This window comes from Prunus dulcis, chromosome 1 (assembly GCF_902201215.1).
Source record: "Prunus dulcis chromosome 1, ALMONDv2, whole genome shotgun sequence".
In the NCBI taxonomy this organism is placed as follows: domain Eukaryota; kingdom Viridiplantae; phylum Streptophyta; class Magnoliopsida; order Rosales; family Rosaceae; genus Prunus; species Prunus dulcis.
In genome coordinates this window covers 40,198,345-40,220,191 of record NC_047650.1, presented here as the reverse complement: position 1 = coordinate 40,220,191, position 21,847 = coordinate 40,198,345, and the positions used below count along the sequence as shown (strand labels likewise).

Here is a 21,847-nt window from a genome sequence, read left to right as displayed (position 1 = left end):
GTGATGATGTTTGCAAATATCACGTTGGATCATCTAACTACATGTCTCTATCTCTAGCTAACCAAGACAGTCTAGCCAAGTGGAAAAGGCATTGACATGTAAATAAGTGATTTTATGTTCAAATTCCCATGACATCACGTAGTGTGTGTGTGAGAAATCTCACTCTCCTTGTAGGTTAAACCTAAAACGTCCAAAAAGCTTATGCTTTGCTTCATTTGTAACTAAAAGAAGGAATAAATATATCACACACTATTCATGATTGATTAAAAATGGGGTTGGTTGGTGTGCTTTTAGCTTTTCGCACACATAACGAGTCGTGCACGACTTGGAAATGAATCACACGCCAGAGAGAAGTAAAAGAAAGAAAGCTTACTTTTTAAGTTGAAGAAAAACCAAGTGGTAGCAGATGAGAAATTCTTTATATATACAAGCCACAACAATTCAACATTGCTGCCTCAAAAGCCACAATTAGATTTTCTTGTGCTAATATAGCTAGCGAGGCCTCACTATGTCATCTCAAAGGGTGCAATTGGATATTCAGGACCATCATGTAAGTCTTATATATGCTCTGGTTTTTTTTATGGTCTTGCTGGATCCTGGATGCATGTAATTGTTATTATGTAAGACACCCATGTGCTTCGTAGTTTTGAAACCCTAATATGTAGTTCAAGATTCATACAAGTAATAATTGCCCATAGCTTCTATCCGTAAAAGACCATGCAATCGAAGGAAGTGTTTTTGGTTGTAATGAAGTGTTTTCATGAATTCTTCCAGAATCACACTCAAACTTGTGCGAAGTGAACGATTTCTCTTTGGTCTTTTTACGAGAGGCTTATCAAGATGGAAAACAAGAAATTGAGATTATGAATAACTATCACATATGCCCCTAGCACATATGAAAAAGTGTTAATGGTTAAAAATGTTATTGGTTTCATAAGTGTGTTTAACCTTTTTTGCCATGTACATAGGTAGTTATGGATAATGGCATACTCCAAGTTACATTGTCAAAACCAGATGGAATTGTTACCAGAATACAATATAATAGCATCGACAATTTGCTTGAAGTTCTTAATGAAGAAGTTGAAAGAGGGTAGGGTACCTATACTTCTCCTCGTATTGCGTTTTTTCGTCAATATTGAAGGAAAAAATAGATATTAAAAGTTCACTATTCTGTTTATTTGAACTTTTAAAGGTATTGGGACCTTGTATGGAGTGAAGCTGGAAGTGTGGGCACAACAGGAACATTTGATGTGTACGTCAAACTACTCTACTTTTAATCATTCTCTTTTACCATATTCTGAAGAAACGAATATATGTTATTTTCTTAATTTCCACCACTCAATCATTTGAGTATAGTGATTGACATTGGTTGGACAGGACGAGGTGGCTAAATGCACTATAAGTGGCGCTAATAGCAACAATTATTATTGGTGCCCATTGGGCTATATTGCATTTAGCCACCTCATTTTGTACAACTAATAATATTCTTTGTCGCTCAAAATTTTTGTAGATATGTCGGATTCTGAATTGTCTTTTCATCAAAATCTTGAATTATTTACTATGACAATATTATGGTGTTTTCTTAATTAGTATATTTTGTTTGTATTATCCAATCAAGAATTACTATATGCAGGATTTGTTATTAGAAATTGTGGTTTTTCCCTTTTTATAAAATTCTTATTAAAACTTTTATATATAAATAATAATAAAATAAATATTAGACAGTAAAGTAAAATAAAGAGTCAAGTAAACAAATAAATAAAACAAGTTAAGATTAAGAAAGCAAGCCTGGTATAGTGAAAGCACGTCAAAGACGCTGTCCTAAAGCCTTTGTAGCCTCCCTACGTGCAGGTAATGACGGTCTACAAGACTCCAAGATACGACCCCAATACGCAGGCTTAAGATCCGCTATGAGCACGTTCACAGTCGGATAGAAAACTCCAAGCCACAGAACCGTTGCCCAAAAATAATATAGAAAGTATGGAATATGTGAAAGTATGAGAATAGAGAAATCTGATTGTAGTGTGTTTGAAATGTGAAGGAGGAGTGGCCTTTTATAGGCATCCAAAACTCGTAACCTCCAAACACATTTAACCATAAAAGTTGGTGGCAATGAATAGAAAATAAAAACTGAAAATTAAACAATTTGTAACTCCTATAATAAATAAAAGAAACCAACCAAAAATTAAAACAGAAAATAAAACGTTTTAAAATTTAAAATCCTTTCAAATAATAACAATCCCCCACAAAGGGTTTTAAAATTTTAAAATTGTAAAATATAAAGAAAATATACATATGGGCAACATAATACTATGCAATAGGTGTAGGTGCCTTCCGGGCTTGAACCTTCACTTAGTGATGATAGTTTCCATTTGAGGAACCTGAGTGTACACAGTATTCAACTCGGTACCTTTGACCAAACTTCAACATATCCCACACATAGTATTGGTTGAGGCTTGGAAGCGGGGTAGCGCTATTTATGGCCATGCGCTAATCTTGATTCTCATGAGAGTTGCTAGAGAATAGCCCAATTCTCACAGTCGCGGCCTCACGACGTCTCTCACTTAGGTGAGTTCTCCAAGAGTACATGTGACCTGCACTCTGCGGGAGATTGCCCGCCTCGAAACTCATTCAGGGATAACTCCCTTCCTAACGTCACATTATATAGCACTGATGTCATAGGGATGAGCATGAGGACATCTCTGGGATGCCTCCACATGATATAAACAGTGCTCAATGAGTCACGCAGTATGGATTGTTTCTACCCATTGAACTTCCTTCATGGGATCGCCAATCACAGAAGTTGGGTTACCTCCCTAGGTGACTCCCTTATGGGCTTAAGCCCATCCCCCTCGACATTTCTAGGACTCTGCTCCTAGAAAGACCTTTAGTCAATTGGTCAGCAATGTTGTTCTCCGACTTCACATACTCCAAAGACACAATGTTCTTACTTAATAGACTCTTCATAGATTTATATCTCACATGTATGTGTCTGTTCATTTTCCTATTTGTGTGAGATTGTTTCACCAAGTCTATTGTAGTCTTGCAGTCACAATGAATAGATAAAGCAGGCAATGGTTTCTCCACCATAGGCATATCCATTAATAAACTCTTAATCCATTCAGCCTCAGTGCAAGTAGTATCCAAAGCTATGAGTTCAGACTCCATAGTACTTCTAGAAATAATTGTTTGCTTCTTCGAATCCCATGAAATTGCAGCTCCACCTAATAAGAAAATGTAACCACTAGTAGACTTCACTTCTTCATTGTCAGTTATCCAATTTGCATCACTATATCCCTCTATTACATTTGGAAATCCTTTATAGCATAGTGAATAATCTATTGTTCCTCTTAGGTACTTGAAAACTCTTTCCAAAGCATTCCAATGTTCCTTGCTTGGATTATGTGTATACCTACTTAACCTTCCAACAGCATAAGCAATGTCTGGTCTAGTCTTATTTGCAATATACAACAAAGAACCTATCATCTGGGAGTACTTCAGCTGAGAAAATGGTTCACCTTGATTTTTCTTTAAATGAACATTGGGATCATAAGGTGTTGGTGTGGGCTTACACTCAAAGTAATTGAACTTCTTCAACATCTTCTCAATAGTACTAGATTGACTTAGAGAGATTCCTTGTGTCGTCTTCTCAATTTTCATTCCTAAGATTACATTTGCTTCTCCCATATCTTTCATGTCAAAATTCCTAGATAAGTATGACTTCACATTATTCACAATCTCTAAATTCGTCCCAAAGATCAAAATGTCATCAACATATAGGCACAAGATTACGTGTTCTCCATTATTCTCTTTATAGTAAACGCATTTATCATGACCATTAAACTTAAAATCATAATCTAGAATCACCTTGTCAAATTTCTCATGCCATTGCTTAGGAGCTTGCTTTAAGCCATATAAAGATTTAACCAACTTGCACACCTTGTGTTCTTGGCCCTTAACTATGAATCCTTCGGGTTGCTCCATATAGATCTCTTCATCTAAGTCTCCATTTAGAAACGCTGTCTTCACATCCATTTGATGAATCACTAAATTATGCACAGATGCTAAAGCTATCAAGGTCCTTATGGTGGTAATCCTAGAAACAGGTGAGTAAGTATCAAAATAATCTATCCCTTTCTTTTGTGTAAAACCCTTAGCTACCAATCTCGCTTTGTACTTATCAATACTTCCATCAGGTTTCAACTTTTTCCTAAACACCCACTTGCACCCTATCGCTTTATTTCCAGCAGGCAAATTCGTTAACATCCATGTGTTATTTTGAATTATAGATTGAAACTCATCATTTATAGCCTCTTTCCAGAATGGTGCATCCACAGACATAACGGCTTCCTTATAAGTTGTGGGATCTCCTTCTACTAGAAAGGTATAGAAATCATCTCCAAAGTTCTTCTCAATTCTCGCCCTTTTGCTTCTTCTAAGTTCTTGAGATTCTAAATTTTCAATCGTAGTTGAGCTAGAAGGCTTTTCACTTATTTGTACTTCCTTAGAAATTCTTGTCTTGTACGGAAAAATATCTTCAAAGAATGTAGCATCTCTTGCTTCCATAATTGTGTTGTTTGCAACCTCCTTTACTTCAGAGTTAATCACCAGGAATCTATTGGCACTACTATTTTTCGCATAACCGAGGAAAACTGCGTCTATAGTCTTAGGACCTATTTTCTTTCTCTTTGGATCGGGTATGAGTACCTTAGCTAAACACCCCCACACTTTTAGGATTCTAAGGTTAGGTGATCTTCTTTTCCATAACTCATAAGGAGTTTTCTCATTATCCTTTAATGTTATCCTATTAAGTATGAAACAAGCAGTTAACATTGCTTCCCCCCACAAATTTTCAGGTAGTCCACTACTAAGAAGCATAGAATTTACCATATCCATCAGGGTTCTATTTTTCCTTTCAGCCACTCCATTAGATTGGGGTGAATATGGTGGAGTAACTTCATGTATAATTCCATGTCTTTACAAAACACTCCAAGCTCATTTGAGGTATACTCTCCACCTCTGTCAGATCTAAGTCTTTTAATCTTTTTCTCCAATTGGTTTTCTACCTCATTTTTATAAATCTTGAGTTTATTAAACACCTCATCTTTTGTCTTAATAAGATAAATATGACAATACCTAGAGAAGTCATCAATAAAAGTCACAAAGTACTTGTTTCCACCTCTAGTAGGAGACCTATTTGAATCACACACATCACTATGTATGAGCTCTAAGATTTGGGTGTTTCTCTCTACAGGTTTGAAAGAATTCCTAGTTTGTTTGGCTTGAACACACACTTCACATTTATGCTTAAGGTCTATGTTAGACTTAGGGATTAGCTCAAGATCCATTAACGTTTTGATTTTGCTCAAACTTACATGTCCTAACCTTCCATGCCATACATTACAAGATTCAACGTTAAAAACTTGAGGAGAAATTTTATTATCTTCAAAAACTACATTTATTTTGAACAATCCATCACAAACATATCCTTTTCCAATAAAGACATCGTTTCTAGTAATAACAATCCTATTCGACTCCATTACAATTTTGTATCCTTGTTTTACTAAGGACGATCCACTGATAAGATTTCTCCTCACTTCAGGAACATGTCGCACATCCTTGAGAGTTAGAGTCTTCCCAGATGTCATCTTCAATTCCACTTCTCCGATTCCACGTACTTGTGCGACGGTGTCATTTCCTAGGGTTACACTTCCTCCACTTGAGTTCTGGTAATTTTTGAAAAACCGTTTGTCAAAACATACATGTACGTTTGCCCCAGAATCTAACCACCAATCACTATTACTTAAATATGCGACATTAACTAGAGGCTTAAAACTATACCTTAGATTGGGTTCATCTTGATCATCTTGATCCACCAACACATTCACTTGGGCTTTAGGACCACTTTGTCCTTTGTTCCACTTAGGCTTGGGCTTGTAGGGCTCGGTCTTCTTGTAATGACAGTCTTTGGCCCAATGATTTGTTCTTCCACAAACGAAGCATGGTTGATCCCTATTGCCATTGGAATTGTTATGGGGTCTATTATGCTGGCGATTTTGGTTTCGGTTGAATTGATTATGGTTGGGTTGGCTATTTCTGTTTGTCCTCTTGAAAGATTTCCTTCTAGATTGGAAACGATTCCTATTGTTTGAAGTTTCCACTAGGTTCACATTTGTCTTTTCTTCCTTAGGCTTGTTACTTGATTTATGTTTCTCTTCAATCCTAAGGGAGTTTAAAACTTGGGTTAAGGTTAAAACTCCTTGTTTGTGCCTAAGCGTTTTTGCAAAGTTTAACCAACTTGGGGGTAATTTATCTATGAGACAAGAGACTTTAAACTCTTCACTAAACTTAGTACCCTTAAGTTCTATTTTCCTTAAAAAATCTTGGTACTCATGAATTTGTTCACTTACAGTTTTATTCTCAACCATCATATAGTTATTAAAGTTTGAGATTGTAAAACGATCTATTCCCGCATCTTCTATCCCATATTCAGCTTCTAATTCATCCCACAAAGTTTTTGCATTTTTAGTATCTTGATAAACATCATACAGATCATCAGAGAGAGCACTAAGGATTCTATTATGGCAATGATATTCTAATTCTTCTTTGGTCATCTTCTCCTTAGTTTTAGAAGTGGTTTCAGTAGTTTTATCAGGTGTGGTTTGATCTTCTAGGGCAGAAACTAACCCTAAAACAGTTAACCAATATTTAAGTTGTCTTTGCCACCTCTTAAAATTTGTCCCATTAAATTTTCCTGGTTTAACATTATTGGTTTCTACACTATCCATTTCAATTCCAATAAACAGTAATGAAGCAACAAAATCTGAAATTTAAATATAATAGAAATTAAGATTGAATATTAATCAAACAGTTGGTGGACAAACAATAACTTAAAGAAACAAACGTGCCAAATTTATGACAAAATATCTAACTTTAATTTTGTCTTAAAACAACGGTTACAAAATCTGATGCACTTAATTAATTTTTAAATTTGTTTGGGTTGGTAACCAAAGCGTGTTTTGTTTTAAAACAACGGTTACAAAATCTGATGCACTTAATTAATTTTTAAATTTGTTTGGGGTTGGTAACCAAAGCGTGTGAGCAATCAAAACACAAGCAAAACTGAAACGAGTAACTAAAACTTTCCAACTGTAGTACTTAAGGTTTTGAATAATAACTTTAATAAGTTTTTTTAAAACCAAAGATGCAGAACAATTAGGTTAAAGGTTTAATATTGGTAAAAAGGTTTTCTAACTTTGGACTTTAAAGCTATAGTTTTGAAAATTGTATAGACAAGCAATAATAGGAAAACACAGCTAATGAAGACAGAGAGTGTTTACGATTTGGAGAAACTTATAGCAACAACAAATACGGTAAGAATAATTTTAACTTACAAAGGCTTTAGATTGTTATTAGAAATTGTGGTTTTTCCCTTTTTATAAAATTCTTATTCAAAACTTTTATATATAAATAATAACAAAATAAATATTAAACAGTAAAGTAAAATAAAGAGCCAAGTAAACAAATAAATAAAACAAGTTAAGATTAAGAAAGCAAGCCTGGTATAGTGAAAGCACGTCAAAGACGCTGTCCTAAAGCCTTTGTAGCCTCCCTACGTGCAGGTAATGACGGTCTACAAGACTCCAAGATACGACCCCAATACGCAGGCTTAAGATCCGCTATGAGCACGTTCACAGTCGGATAGAAAACTCCAAGCCACAGAACCGTTGCCCAAAAATAATATAGAAAGTATGGAATATGTGAAAGTATGAGAATAGAGAAATCTGATTGTAGTGTGTTTGAAATGTGAAGGAGGAGTGGCCTTTTATAGGCATCCAAAACTCGTAACCTCCAAACACATTTAACCATAAAAGTTGGTGGCAATGAATAGAAAATAAAAACTGAAAATTAAACAATTTGTAACTCCTATAATAAATAAAAGAAACCAACCAAAAATTAAAACAGAAAATAAAACGTTTTAAAATTTAAAATCCTTTCAAATAATAACAGGATTAAAGGTACAAAATTCAAGGTTATAGTGGAAAGCGATGAACAAGTAGAGGTCTCGTTCACAAGAAAGTGGAATCCCTCTCAAAAGGGCAAGCTTGTCCCTCTAAACATAGACAAAAGGTTGGAAGTCCATATATTTTCTTTTTAACAAGAAGAAAAATAAGCAAGATTCAAACTTTTTTGTGAAATGTGAGAATAAAGGAAGCTGTAATTCGCCGACACTCCAAAATAGTTATCTTACACTTTTCTCAGTATAGTTTCTCTTTTGCGACATAACGAGGAGTGCATAAGGATTATTTTGAAATACTAATAACACATCCCAAGTATTTTATGATTATTGTTAACATTTTGTTGTTGTTGCGATCGCCACTAATAAGACTTAGAACATGATTTTTCTTTCAGGTTTATTACGCTTCGTAATTCTTCAGGATTCTACTCCTACGCCATCTATGATCACTTAAAAGAATGGCCTCCTTTCAACCTTCCCCAGACCAGAATTGTGTTCAAGCTCAGAAAAGAAAAGTAACCAAACCTCTCTTCTTCATTGTTTTCTATCTTTGTTGTGTCAAGTTAATTAGGGATTAATTATAAGTTTTATTTTTTGTGGGTGATCATTAGGTTTCAATACATGGCCATAGCAGATAACAGGCAAAGATACATGCCCCTTCCTGATGACCGATTGCAGGACAGAAGTAAAGTCTTAGACGTACCTGAGGCAGTCCTTCTTGTCAATCCGATAGAGCCAGAATTCAAGGGAGAGGTAATCAATGCACCTTTCAAGACAGCACAAATATATTCTCATACCCTATTTGTAAAAGTGAAAATACTCATTACAATTAGATGAAAAGGTTTAAAACGAGGGATATTTGGAATTTTTAATTGGACTTTATAAGAATCATACATAGATTTGATAATATAAGAAAAGTAGAGCTGTGTTAGTGGGGAGAGATACACTTACATGAAACAGGGATAACACTATTTTGCTATTTCCGGCCAGTCACGATATGCCACACGTGATAACTTTTTCACGTGGCAAACAGTGATTGGCTGGAAATAGTAGAACAGTGCTATCCCCATTTTATACAAGTTTTTCTGGCTAGTGGGGTATAATCCAGTTGGTTAAGTTTTTCCACCTCCACTAGTTATGTGGCATGGGCAGATGTTCGAAATCTCCAGGCACCCAATGAATTAATATTTGTGTAAACCCCCCTCCCCCCTCTCCCCTCTCCAATTGCTTGTACTAAAAAAAAAAAAAGTCAAGAAAAACTTTTTTTTGGGCAAAAGAAAAAACTGATATTTCAAATCCCTCATTTTCTTCAATAACAAAATATTTATGTGGATCTTATGAATTATATAAGAAATTAATATTTCTAAAGTCCAATTAATAAATTTTATGTCCATTACCAAATTTTATATCTTCCAATCCAAATGATACTATTTTTTATTTTATTTTTAAAAAATAATTGACATGATGCGTGCAACTTAAAAATTTGATAATTTTGTGTATATTTGGAAATTAAAACATTTATTCATAAAAGCTTAGAATTACAAATTAGAATAACAAAATTTTGTTGCTCCTAAATACAATTGTAGGTGGATGACAAATACGAATACTCAAGCGAGAATCAAAACCTGCGGGTCTACGGTTGGATTTGTATGGACCCGCCCGTGGGGTTCCGGCAAATAACTCCCAGTGATGAGTTCCGATCTGGTGGACCCCTCAAACAGTATCTCACCTCCCATGTTGGCCCCTTTTGTCTTGCTGTGAGTAAAATTAACTTCCTTTTACCATAATCATATTCAAAACCAATAATCCTAGGGCATCAACTCATAACTTTTCACAAGTTAATTTCATATATTTACAATCCTTAAGCAACTGTCATATTATGTGACTCATCAGTTGGTATTAAAATGTTGCGATACGAGTTGATACTCGTAATTCTGCTTTAATTTTTTGTTCAGTTGACGTTCATGAAATTTGATATTATAATAGGTAATGATTTTCACGCTCTCATTTTCTTATTATGCACATTCCCTCGGTTTTGCTCCTTGATTCACTTTTTATTTATTCAATCCTAAGGTTAGAAAAACTATCTTAGGATCATTTATGTTACACTTCAATTTTTATTTTTTTTTTGGTTTTACAAATAAACTATCTTGAATCGTACTAACCTGTGGAAAATTTCTTTTCTCCTCATTTTAATTTATCTGTGATACTGATCAAAATGAAAAAAATAAAAATAAAAATAATCAGATGTTTCTTAGTGCTCACTATTCTGGAGAGGACCTGGTGCTGAAGCTGAAACCAGATGAGCCATGGAAGAAAGTCTTTGGCCCTGTTTTTATCTATCTTAATTCCCTTACGTCCAATGCAAATGAAGATCCATCACCACTCTGGGAGGATGCAAAACACCAGGTTTAATTTTTTAAACAAAAAAACCCTTCTACAAGTATTTATATTAAACAAATAATTTCCCATTTTTATGGACAATGTATTTTACTTTTGGAGTACTCCAGATGATGACAGAAGTGCAAAAATGGCCTTACGATTTCCCTGCTTCCAGTGAGTTTCCACCGTCGGATCAACGGGGTAATGTTAGTGGTAGAATACAGGTTCGAGATAGGTACTTAACCAAATCAACTTTTTCTCTTGTTGTTGAAGAAAGTAGAATTTACGTGAAATTGAGGTTTATTATGTGGTGATTCTACGTAAGTGAGCGTGTTGAAAAATATAAAATCTCATATGACAAAACATGATAAAAAATATAACAAATAATTTTGTTAATATTAGAACGGACATGATTGACTGCGCCCGAATTACTAAATTATTACTCATGATTGACTGCGCCTGAATTACTAGATTATTACTCAATACGAAATATTCACGTCTTGAATTTCCACTACATTATTGTCTAAAAACTATACATGTCTAGGTACGTTATAGTGAAGATTGCATTCCGGGAAAGGGTGCTTATGTAGGCTTGGCACCACCAGGAGATGCTGGATCCTTTCAAAGAGATTGCAAGGTGATATTATTTTGTCCATTTTATTACCAAGCAAGAAGTGCATTAATTCACTAACCCAGAAAACAAAACAAAACAAGTCCCCATTGTACATAAAATAGTGAAGTACATGTTTACGGATTAATCACAATTAACATGGGTGCTAGAAATGAAGTACACGTTTACGAATGGGTGCTAGAAATGAAGTACATGTTTATAAATATGCTTATATTGCTAGACGGTGAATATTCGCAGTTTGACAACATAAGTGCCATTTATGTAGAAAAACAAAATGACAAGAAAACATTTTTCTCATCCACAAATGTGTAGACGTGTTCCACTACATTATAAGATCTTGATCATTTTCTTGCATTTGCAGGTTTAGGCAGTATGGGTTATGGGAAAGATATGCAGATTTATATCCTGATCAAGACTTAATTTACACTATTGGCACCAGCGACTATGCTAAAGATTGGTTCTTCGCTCAGGTTACCAGGTGCACTTCTTCGTCCTTCATTGACCTTACTTTTCCAATGTGCCCAATTTTTGTGTGAGTTTGATTCTATTTGACACAGTTTTCATAAATAGGAAGAAAGATGATGACACATATGAAGGCAATACATGGCAGATCAAGTTTCACCTAGACAATGTCAATCAGAGTGGAACCTTCAAACTTCAAATCTCCCTCGCTACAGCGAATATCGCAGAACTACAGGTAGGGTGGTAAAATGCCTAGTTACCCTTCTTTGTTTCGGCACTATATCAAAAGCCTATAATCTGATTCTTTGGTTCTTTCTTTTTTTCTTTTTGCTTTTCCATTGAAGATTCGGATAAATGACCCGAAAGCAGACCCTCCTCTGTTTACAACTGGAGTGATTGGAAAGGACAACACAATTCTAAGGCATGGAATTCATGGCTTCTACTGGCTGTATAGCATAGACATACCAGCCACATTGCTTGTGGAAGGAAACAATACACTGTTTCTAACACAACCAATTAGCAACAGCCCTTTGGCCGCTTTCCATGGACTCATGTATGACTATATTCGTTTAGAAGGTCCACCATCTTCTACTTCCACTAGAGGTGTCAAACCAGCAAATATGGCACCAAACACACCATTGGATTAGTGTTATTCTCTCTGATTTCTTGTAATCCAATACGATCCAATTCTATCACGTAATCCGATCCAATTCTATCACGTAATCCAATCCAATCCCAACCGCCAAAAATTTATTGAATCAAATATGTGAATGTTATGAGTTTAATTCATTGTTGGGATGTGAAGTTGTGAACTAACAATTTGTTTCTAAATTCAGAGAAAATTGATATCAGAATAGTGAAATCAAACAATATATATTTAAGTCTAATGCTAAACTGGACAGGCTATGCATTTTTCTATTTTTTAAAATTTATTTAAGTCTAATGCTAAATTTCTAATCCCATAACTAATATTTCCCCAAACCCAACTTCAAAGCACCTCTCTTTTCTAGGCCAAATCATCTATCTTAGCATGAAATTGGGTCATTTGAGGATTGTTAAGTTCGAATATAAAATTTTAGTTGGAATTTATAAAAAAAAATTTTGAAAAAAAAAATTCCGGTCAAAAATCAAAAACTGCACTGAAACTAGTTTAGACTAGACCGACTGGTTTCATAATTGTTTTCACCAAAATTGGACCGAACCGCACTGGTTGAATAGTACTGGTTCTGGTTTCGATGTGAGGTGAAAATCGGACAAGACCAGACCACACCCACCCCTAATTATCACAAAACAAGTTCATCCCATATGCGGGTACATAATAACTAAGCTATGTAAGGAACTTTATTAACCGAAGGAGTTCACAAATTTCTTTGGTTATCCCTATAAACTCAGCTTCCACACTAGACAGAGTAACCACTTTCTGCTTCTTACTTCTCCAATTAACCAAATTACCTCATAAAGGTGAAATAACCTCATGTAGATCTCTTGTGAGTAATACAACCTGCCCGATCTGCATCTGTATACCCATCAATATTCAAATTATCATTCTTAGAGAACATAAGCCCTTTCCCTGGCACCAATTTCAAATATTGAAGAATTCAAAGTACCGCATTCATATGATCTTCACTTGGACAATGCATGAACTGACTAAAAACACTAACAGAATAAGCAATGTTTGGTTGAGTATATGACAAGTAAATTAATCTTCCAACTAACCTTTGATATCTTTCTTTGTTAGTGAGTGCCTGATTTTGATAAGGTCATGATTCTAAACAATTGGAGTGTCAGCATGCTTGCAATCAGGCATCCCTGCTTTTTCCAGTAGGTCCAAAACATACTTCATTTGAGGGGGGGGAAAAAAAACTATACCTTGCTTTGATCAAGCCACGTCAATACCTAAAAAAAATACTTGAGTCCACCAAGATTCTTCATTTCAAACTCAGTTGCCAAATACTTTTGGAGTCTAGAAATTTCATCTCTATCATTCCCATTAATTATCATAGAGTAATGCTACGCTTACCACATTTTTATCCCACATTTCTATACCACATGATGTGGCATGTCCATATTATATGCCACATCAATTAAATTGATGAATTGCATTTTAATTAAGACAATTAGAAAAAAAAACACTGAAATAAATAATAAAAGAAAAAAATATTAAATAATTTTAATTGATGTGGCTGTCCACTCAATTGTCATATAAGATGGTATAGAAATATGGTAAGAGTAGCATTATTCATTATCATATCATCAACATAAATTATTATTTAATCTCAAGATTCTTCATTTCAAACTCATAGATTAATAACACTACATTGCGATATTCTGATCATACACTCCAATATACCATCTTTTAACTCTCTTGTTTGAATTTTTTTTTTTTTGGGTATTTATTTGTGACGAGGTGTTTTTTTAATGTTTATTTATCTTTAGTATGTAAATTTTACTCAGCTGACTTTCAAATCGTGGATTCGCCACTGCAAGTAACTTGTATAAAACTAATTACAACTAGTGGAAATAATTTATCCAAAGTGATTCTCTAATTTTTCCTTGTGTATAAATCTTTTGCAAACTTTTGATAATTGGGGTTGTGGTAATAATAATAGTCCGGGGTGTACTTTGTATTTCTTAGGAAAATAAAAAATAGTTTAGCTATAGCTTGACTTCCCAGGCAGTCTAGAAAACTCAAGCTCCAGGATCAGCTCCTTCAATCACTCAACACTAGGCCCTTTCTGGTTGTCCAAGCAACACCAAAATTAACTTCAACAATTAGTTAATTAGTAGTTGCCTATAACTTGAGATTAGACGCATCAAGAATATTTGGTGATGTTTGCAAATATCACATTGGATCATCAAACTCCAAATCTCTAGCTAGCCAGCAGCACAGTCTAGCCAAGTGGAAAATAGCATTGACGTGTAAATAAGTGATTTCATGTTCGAATTCCCATGACATCTTAGTAATGTGTGTGTGAAAAATCTCACTCTCCTTGTTGGTTAGACTTAATAAAAATACATATCGATCTGTACTTCCGAAAAGCTTATGCTTTGCTTCATTTGTAACTAAAAGAAGGAACAGAAAGATCACACACTATTCATGACTGATTAAAAATGGGGTTGGTTGGTGTGCTTTTAGCTTTTTGCACATAACGATTCTTGCACGATACTGAGTTGAAAATGAATCACACGCCAGAGAGAAGTAAAAGAAAAGAAGGCTTACTTTTTAAGTTGAAGAAAAACCAAGTGGTAGCAGATAAGAAATTCTTTATATATACAAGCCACAAAAATTCAATATTGCTGCCTCAAAAGCCACATTTAGATTTTCTGGTGCTAATATAGCTCGCGAGGCCTCACTATGTCATCTCAAAGGGTGAAATTGGATATTCAGGACCATCATGTAAGTCTTATATATGCTCTAGGTTTTTTTATGGTCTCGCTGGATCCTGGATGCATGTAATTGTTATTATGTATAACACCCATGCTTTGAAGTTTTGAAACCCTAATATGTAGTTCAAGATTCATACAAGTAATTGCCCCTAGCTTCTATCCGTAAAATACCACGCAATCGAAGGAAGTGTTTTTGGTTGTAATATAAAGTGTTTTCATGAATTCATCCAGAATCACACTCAAACATGCTCTTATTATTAAAAGCGAAGTGAACGAATTCTCTTTGGTCTTTTTACAAGAGGCTTATCAAGATGGAAAACAAAAATTGAGATTATGAATAACTATCACATATGCCCCTAGCTAGCACATATGAAAAAGTTTTAATGGTTAAAAATGTTATTGGTTTCATAAGTGTACTGTTTAACCTTTTTTGCCATGTACATAGGTAGTCATGGATAATGGCATACTCCAAGTTACCTTGTCAAAACCAGATGGAATTGTTACCAGAATACAATATAATGGCATCGACAATTTGCTAGAAGTTCTTAATGAAGAAGTTAACAGAGGGTAGGGTACCTATGCTTCTCCTCGTAACTACTTGCAATTCTTCTTTCTTTCGTTTTTTTTTTTTTTGTTCAATGTTGAACCTTTTAAAGGTATTGGGACCTTGTATGGAGTGAAGCTGGAAGTGTGGGCACAACAGGAACATTTTATGTGTACGTCAAACTACTCTACTTTTAATCCTTCTATTTTACCATATTCTGAAGAAATGAATATATGTTATTTTCTCAATCATTTGAGTATAGTGATTGACATTGGCTGTATAGGACGAGGTGGCTAAATGCACTCTAAGTGGGCGCTAATAGCAACAATTATTATTGGTGCCCATTGGACTATATTGCATTTAGCCACCTCATTTTATACAACTAATATTCTTCGTCGCTCAAAATTTTTGTAGACATGTCGGATTCTGAGTTGTCTTTTCATCAAAATCTTGAATTATTTACTATGACAATATTATGGTGTTTCTTAATTAGTATATTTTGTTTGTATTATCCAATCAAGAATTACTATATGCAGGATTAAAGGTACAAAATTCGAGGTTATATTGGAAAGCGATGAACAAGTAGAGGTCTCGTTCACAAGAAAGTGGAATCCCTCTCAAAAGGGCAAGCTTGTCCCTCTAAACATAGACAAAAGGTTGGAAGTCCATATATTTTCTTTTTAACAAGAAGAAAAATAAGCAAGAACCAAACTTTTTGTGAAATGAGAATAAAGGAAGCTATAATTCGCCGATACTCCAAAATAGTCATCTTACACTTTTCTTAGTATAGTTTCTTTTTTGCAACATAACGAGAAGTGCATAAGGATTATTTTGAAATACTAATAACACATCCCAAGTATTTTATGATTATTGTTAACATTTTTTTGTTGTTGCGATCGACACTAATAAGACTTAGAACATGATTTTTCTTTCAGGTTTATTATGCTTCGTAATTCTTCAGGATTCTACTCCTACGCCATCTATGATCACTTAAAAGAATGGCCTCCTTTCAACCTTCCCCAGACCAGAATTGTGTTCAAGCTCAGAAAAGAAAAGTAACCAAACCTCTCTTCTTCATTGTTTTCTATCTTTGTTGTGTCAAGTTAATTAGGGATTAATTATAAGTTTTATTTTTTGTGGGTGATCATTAGGTTTCAATACATGGCCATAGCAGATAACAGGCAAAGACACATGCCCCTTCCTGATGACCGATTGCAGGAGAGAAGTAAAGTCTTAGACGTACCTGAGGCAGTCCTTCTTGTCAATCCGATAGAGCCAGAATTCAAGGGAGAGGTAATTAATGCACCTTTCAAGATAGCACAAATATATTCTCATACCCTATTTGTAAAAGTGAAAATACTCATTACAATCAGATGAAAAGGTTTAAAACGAGGGATATTTGGAATTTTTAATTGGACTTCATAAGATGTTAATTTCTTATAAGAATCATACATAGATTTGATAATGTAAGAAAAATAGAGCTATGTCAGTGGGGAGAGATACACTTATATGAAATATGAATAACACTATTTTGCTATTTCCAGCCAGTCACGATATGCCACACGTGATAACTTTTTCACGTGGCAAACAGTGATTGGCCGGAAAGAGCAAAACAGTGCTATCCCCATTTCATACAAGTTTTTCTGGCTAGTGGAGTATAATTCAGTTGGTTGAGTTTTTCCACCTCCACTAGTCATGTGGCATGGGCAGAGCTTCGAAATCTCCAGACACCCAATGAATATTTGTGTAAACCACCCTCCCCCCTCTCCAGTTGCTTGTACTAAAAATAAAAATAAAAAGTCAAGAAAAACCTTTTTTTTGGGCAAAAGAAAAAACTGATATTTCAAATCCCTCATTTTCTTCGATAACAAAATATTTTTGTGGATTTTATGAATTATATAAGAAATTAATTTTATGTCCATTACCAAATTTTATATCTTCTAATCCAAATGATACTATTTTTTATTTTATTTATAAAAAATAATTGACATGATGCGTGCAACTTAAAATTTTGATAATTTTGTGTATATTTGGAAATTAAAACATTTATTCATAAAAGCTTAGAATTACAATTAGAATAACAAAATTGTATGGCTCCTAAATACAATTGTAGGTGGATGACAAATACGAATACTCAAGCGAGAACCAAAACCTGCGGGTCCACGGTTGGATTTGTATGGACCCGCCTGTGGGGTTCTGGCAAATAACTCCTAGTGATGAGTTCCGATCTGGTGGACCCCTCAAACAGAATCTCACCTCCCATGTTGGCCCCACATGTCTTGCTGTGAGTAAAATTAACTTCATTTTACCATAATCATATTCAAAACCAATAATCCTAGGGCATCAATTCATAACTTTTCAGAAGTTTGAAATGATGTGGCAATAATTTATTTGTTTATATATATTTTTTAGCAGTTTAATTTCATGTATTTACAATTCTTAAGCAACTGTCATATTATGTGATTTATCAGTTGGTATTAAAATGTTGCGATACGAGCTAATACTCGTAATTCTGCTTTATTTTTTTTGTTAAGTTCAAGTTCATGAAATTTGGTATTATAATATGTAGTGATTTTCACCCTCACTTTCTCATTACGCACTCGTTCCCTCGGTTTTGCTCTTGATTCGCTTTTTATTTATTCAATCCCAAGGTTAGAACAAACTATCTTAGGATCATCTATGTTACACTTTATTTTTTTCTTTTACAAATAAACTATCTTGAATTGTACTAACCTGTGGAAAAATAAAATAATAAAAAATCAGATGTTTCTTAGTGCTCATTATTCTGGAGAGGACCTGGTGCTGAAGCTGAAACCAGATGAGCCATGGAAGAAAGTCTTTGGCCCTGTTTTTATCTATCTTAATTCTGTTACGTCCAATGCAAATGATGATCCATCACCACTCTGGGAGGATGCAAAAAGCCAGGTTTAATTTTTAAAACAAAAAACCCCTCTACAAGTATTTATATTAAACAAATAATTTCCCATTTTTATGGACAATGTATTTTACTTTTGGAGTACTCCAGATGATGACAGAAGTGCAAAAATGGCCTTACGATTTCCCTGCTTCCAGTGAGTTTCCACCGTCGGATCAACGGGGTAATGTTAGTGGTAGAATACAGGTTCGAGATAGGTACTTAACCAAATCAACTTTCTGCCGTATGTCCAAACCTTATAAAATTGAATTGTTTGCTTCTACTTGCGTCTTGTTGTTGAAGAATGTAGAATTGACGTGAAATTGAGGTTTATTATGTGGTGATTCCACGTAAGTGAGCGTGTTGAAAAATATAAAATCTCATATGAGAAACATGATAAGAAATATAACAAATGATTTTGTTAATATTAGGACATGATTGACTGCTCCCGAATTACTAAATTATTACTCATGATTGACTGCGCCTCAATACGAGATATTCAGGTCTTGAATTTCCACTACATTATTGTCTAAAAACTATACATGTCTAGGTACGTTAGTGAAGATTGCATTCCGGGAAAGGGTGCTTATGTAGGCTTGGCACCACCAGGAGATGCTGGATCCTTTCAAAGAGATTGCAAGGTGATATTATTTTGTCCATTTTATTACCAAGCAAGAAGTGCATTAATTCACTAACCCAGAAAACAAAACAAAACAAGTCCCCATTGTACATAAAATAGATCATTTAGGCAAATCTTCTTCATTTTTAGTGTTTGCATTGTGACAGGGCTACCAGTTCTGGACTAGGGCAGATGAGTATGGCTATTACTCTATAAAGAATATACGTGAGGGCCAATATAATCTTTATGCATGGGTTCCTGGTTTCATTGGAGATTATCGATATGATGCAGCCATTAACATAACCGCAGGTCCATCTATTATTTTTGTTCCTTTTTAATTGTTTCCTCTTCAAGATTATTATCAATATGATTAACACATTAATGCGTTTTAATTAAGCAGGTTGTGTTATTGACGTGGGTGAGCTTGTATATGAGCCTCCAAGAGATGGACCAACATTGTGGGAAATTGGCATCCCTGATCGTTCTGCAGCTGAATTCTATGTTCCTGATCCTAATCCAAACTATATCAATAAACTTTATGTCAACCATCCTGACAGGTTACCTTTGACCCCTCTCTCTCTCTCTCTCTCTCTCTCTCTCTCTCTCTCTGTGACAAACTTATGTGACCCAATTCTTTGACTAATTTATTTCGGATTGATCAAAATTAACATGGGTGCTAGAAATGAAATACATGTTTATGGATTAATCAAAATTAACATGGGTGCTAGAAATGAAGTACACGTTTACGAATGGGTGCTAGAAATGAAGTACATGTTTATAAATATGCTTATATTGCTAGAAGGTGAATATTCGCAGTTTAACAACATAAGTGTCATTTATGTAGAAAAACAAAATGACAAGAATACATTTTTCTCATCCACAAATGTGTAGACGTGTTCCACTACATTATAAGATCTTGATCATTTTCTTGCATTTGCAGGTTTAGGCAGTATGGGTTATGGGAAAGATATGCAGATTTATATCCTGATCAAGACTTAATTTACACTATTGGCACCAGCGACTATGCTAAAGATTGGTTCTTCGCTCAGGTTACCAGGTGCACTTCTTCGTCCTTCCTTGAGCTTACTTTTCCAATGTGCCCAATTTTTGTGTGAGTTTGATTCTATTTGACACAGTTTTCATAAATAGGAAGAAAGATGATGACACATATGAAGGCACTACATGGCAGATCAAGTTTCAACTAGACAATGTCAATCAGAGTGGAACCTTCAAACTTCAAATCTCCCTCGCTACAGCGAATATCGCAGAATTACAGGTAGGGTGGTAAAATGCCTAGTTACCCTTCTTTGTTTCGGCACTATCAAAAGCCTATAATCTGATTCTTTGGTTCTTTCTTTTTTTCTTTCTGCTTTTCCATTGAAGATTCGGATAAATGACCCGAAAGCAGACCCTCCTCTGTTTACAACTGGAGTGATTGGAAAGGACAACACAATTCTAAGGCATGGAATTCATGGCCTCTACTGGCTGTATAGCATAGGCATACCAGCCACATTGCTTGTGGAAGGAAACAATACACTGTTTCTAACACAACCAATTAGCAACAGCCCTTTGGCCGCTTTCCATGGACTCATGTATGACTATATTCGTTTAGAAGGTCCACCATCTTCTACTTCCACTAGAGGTGTCAAACCAGCCAATTAATATGGCACCAAACACACCATTGGATTAGTGTTATTCTCCCTGATTTCTTGTAATCCAATACGATCCAATTCTATCACGTAATCCAATCCAATCCCAACCGCCAAAAATTTATTGAATCAAATATGTGAATGTTATGAGTTTAATTCATTGTTGGGATGTGAAGTTGTAAACTAACAATTTGTTTCTAAATTCAGAGAGAACTGATATCTTGGGGAAAATAAAAATAAAAACTCCCAAGTGAAAGATCAGAATAGTGAAATCAAACAATATAGATATATATATAAACTAGTTGTGAGAGCATTAATTTAATTACACAGATTTGCTGTTGCTGAGTCTCTTTTTTGTTTCCTCAGCTGCATCGGCAGCTTCAACTTGCATTTTGCTTCTGCGAAGCTCTGCTTCCGTTGCTTCTTGCTCGTTTCTTGCCGTCAACTTCTTAGCCTGACCAACGAAGAAGGCCTTAAGATTGCGAAAACCCTCTTGCAAAGAAACATAGAAAAACAAGCAATCTTTCTTCATGCGAGACATCATGCCCGTGTTTGATGAGGTTGACGATGAAGATGCTTTCATCCCTTCCATTTCCTTTGCTTTCAGATATATCAGAATTGGATTTGACCACCAAAACAAAACCAAAGTGGTGGAATTTTGGACAGGATATATAAATATCTTATGCAGTTCCGGGTTGAACACGTTTTGCGAGCTGTGCACGGTCACAGGGTACGTGGCAGCTAAACGGCACATCCACGTTTAGGTTCGCAGAGACTAGAAAAGCGGTGCTTGCTGGGTGAAATGAGAATTGATGGGCTGGGTTGAGTTTGCATGGGTATTAGGCTTTTCTATTTGTTGTGGGCTTGAGGCTAAGAGCTTTGCTAATTTATTTTGTGTTAGCTTTAGTTTTTTTCCCAAACAAATTCTAAAAGATTTAAAGTTCAATATGACGTATGAAATAAAGGGATAAATTGATTATGTGCTATTTCAATATTTTCGGTTCGCACGACGACTTTTTGCTGTACTCTTCACTCTTATTTGCTTAAGTTCTTGAGGGGTGTGGAACATATATTCAATTTACTGTCAATGATACTGAATACGTCCAGAGATACTATCTTGTTGATGAGATATATCCAAAATGGGTAAATATCATTCAAATTATTCTCAACCTCATGATATGCTAAATTTTTTATTTAATGTATGACATTATTTTAGTAATATTTGAGATTGTTTTGAGTACT

The 21,847-nt window shown here is 34.9% G+C and overlaps 3 protein-coding genes and 1 long non-coding RNA gene across 5 annotated transcripts; 3 read left to right on the top strand and 1 right to left on the bottom strand.

The window, feature by feature from the left end:
• The first annotated feature begins 471 nt into the window (after positions 1-471).
• LOC117636906 (probable rhamnogalacturonate lyase B) lies at positions 472-20,762 on the top strand. Of its 2 annotated transcripts, XM_034371642.1 has the most exons (20): positions 472-550; positions 969-1,090; positions 1,193-1,252; positions 8,011-8,130; positions 8,413-8,532; positions 8,629-8,770; positions 15,325-15,446; positions 15,536-15,595; positions 15,960-16,079; positions 16,359-16,478; positions 16,575-16,716; positions 17,537-17,707; positions 18,187-18,348; positions 18,449-18,555; positions 18,888-18,978; positions 19,124-19,265; positions 19,357-19,513; positions 19,897-20,013; positions 20,106-20,232; positions 20,340-20,762. In XM_034371642.1, the coding sequence occupies exons 1-20, from the start codon at positions 509-511 to the stop codon at positions 20,616-20,618; spliced, it is 2,523 nt and encodes an 840-aa protein (XP_034227533.1). In that variant the 5' UTR covers positions 472-508; the 3' UTR covers positions 20,619-20,762. The 2 variants fall into 2 exon arrangements, with proteins under 2 accessions (XP_034227533.1, XP_034227526.1); XM_034371635.1 differs by lacking the exons at positions 472-550; positions 969-1,090; positions 1,193-1,252; ... (1 more) ...; positions 8,413-8,532; positions 8,629-8,770 and adding an exon at positions 14,811-14,889.
• LOC117636937 lies at positions 3,892-5,666 on the top strand. Its single transcript, XR_004587127.1, has 3 exons — positions 3,892-4,106; positions 4,322-4,384; positions 5,603-5,666. It is a non-coding gene; the product is annotated as an uncharacterized LOC117636937 (long non-coding RNA).
• On the top strand, positions 10,538-12,197 carry LOC117636920. The gene is made up of 5 exons (XM_034371650.1): positions 10,538-10,634; positions 10,944-11,036; positions 11,392-11,508; positions 11,601-11,727; positions 11,837-12,197. The coding sequence occupies exons 2-5, from the start codon at positions 11,008-11,010 to the stop codon at positions 12,137-12,139; spliced, it is 576 nt and encodes a 191-aa protein (XP_034227541.1). The 5' UTR covers positions 10,538-10,634; positions 10,944-11,007; the 3' UTR covers positions 12,140-12,197.
• On the bottom strand, positions 20,740-21,228 carry LOC117636929. Its single transcript, XM_034371659.1, has one exon. The coding sequence runs from the start codon at positions 21,195-21,197 to the stop codon at positions 20,928-20,930; it is 270 nt and encodes an 89-aa protein (XP_034227550.1). The 5' UTR covers positions 21,198-21,228; the 3' UTR covers positions 20,740-20,927.
• Between the last annotated feature and the right edge of the window lie 619 nt (positions 21,229-21,847).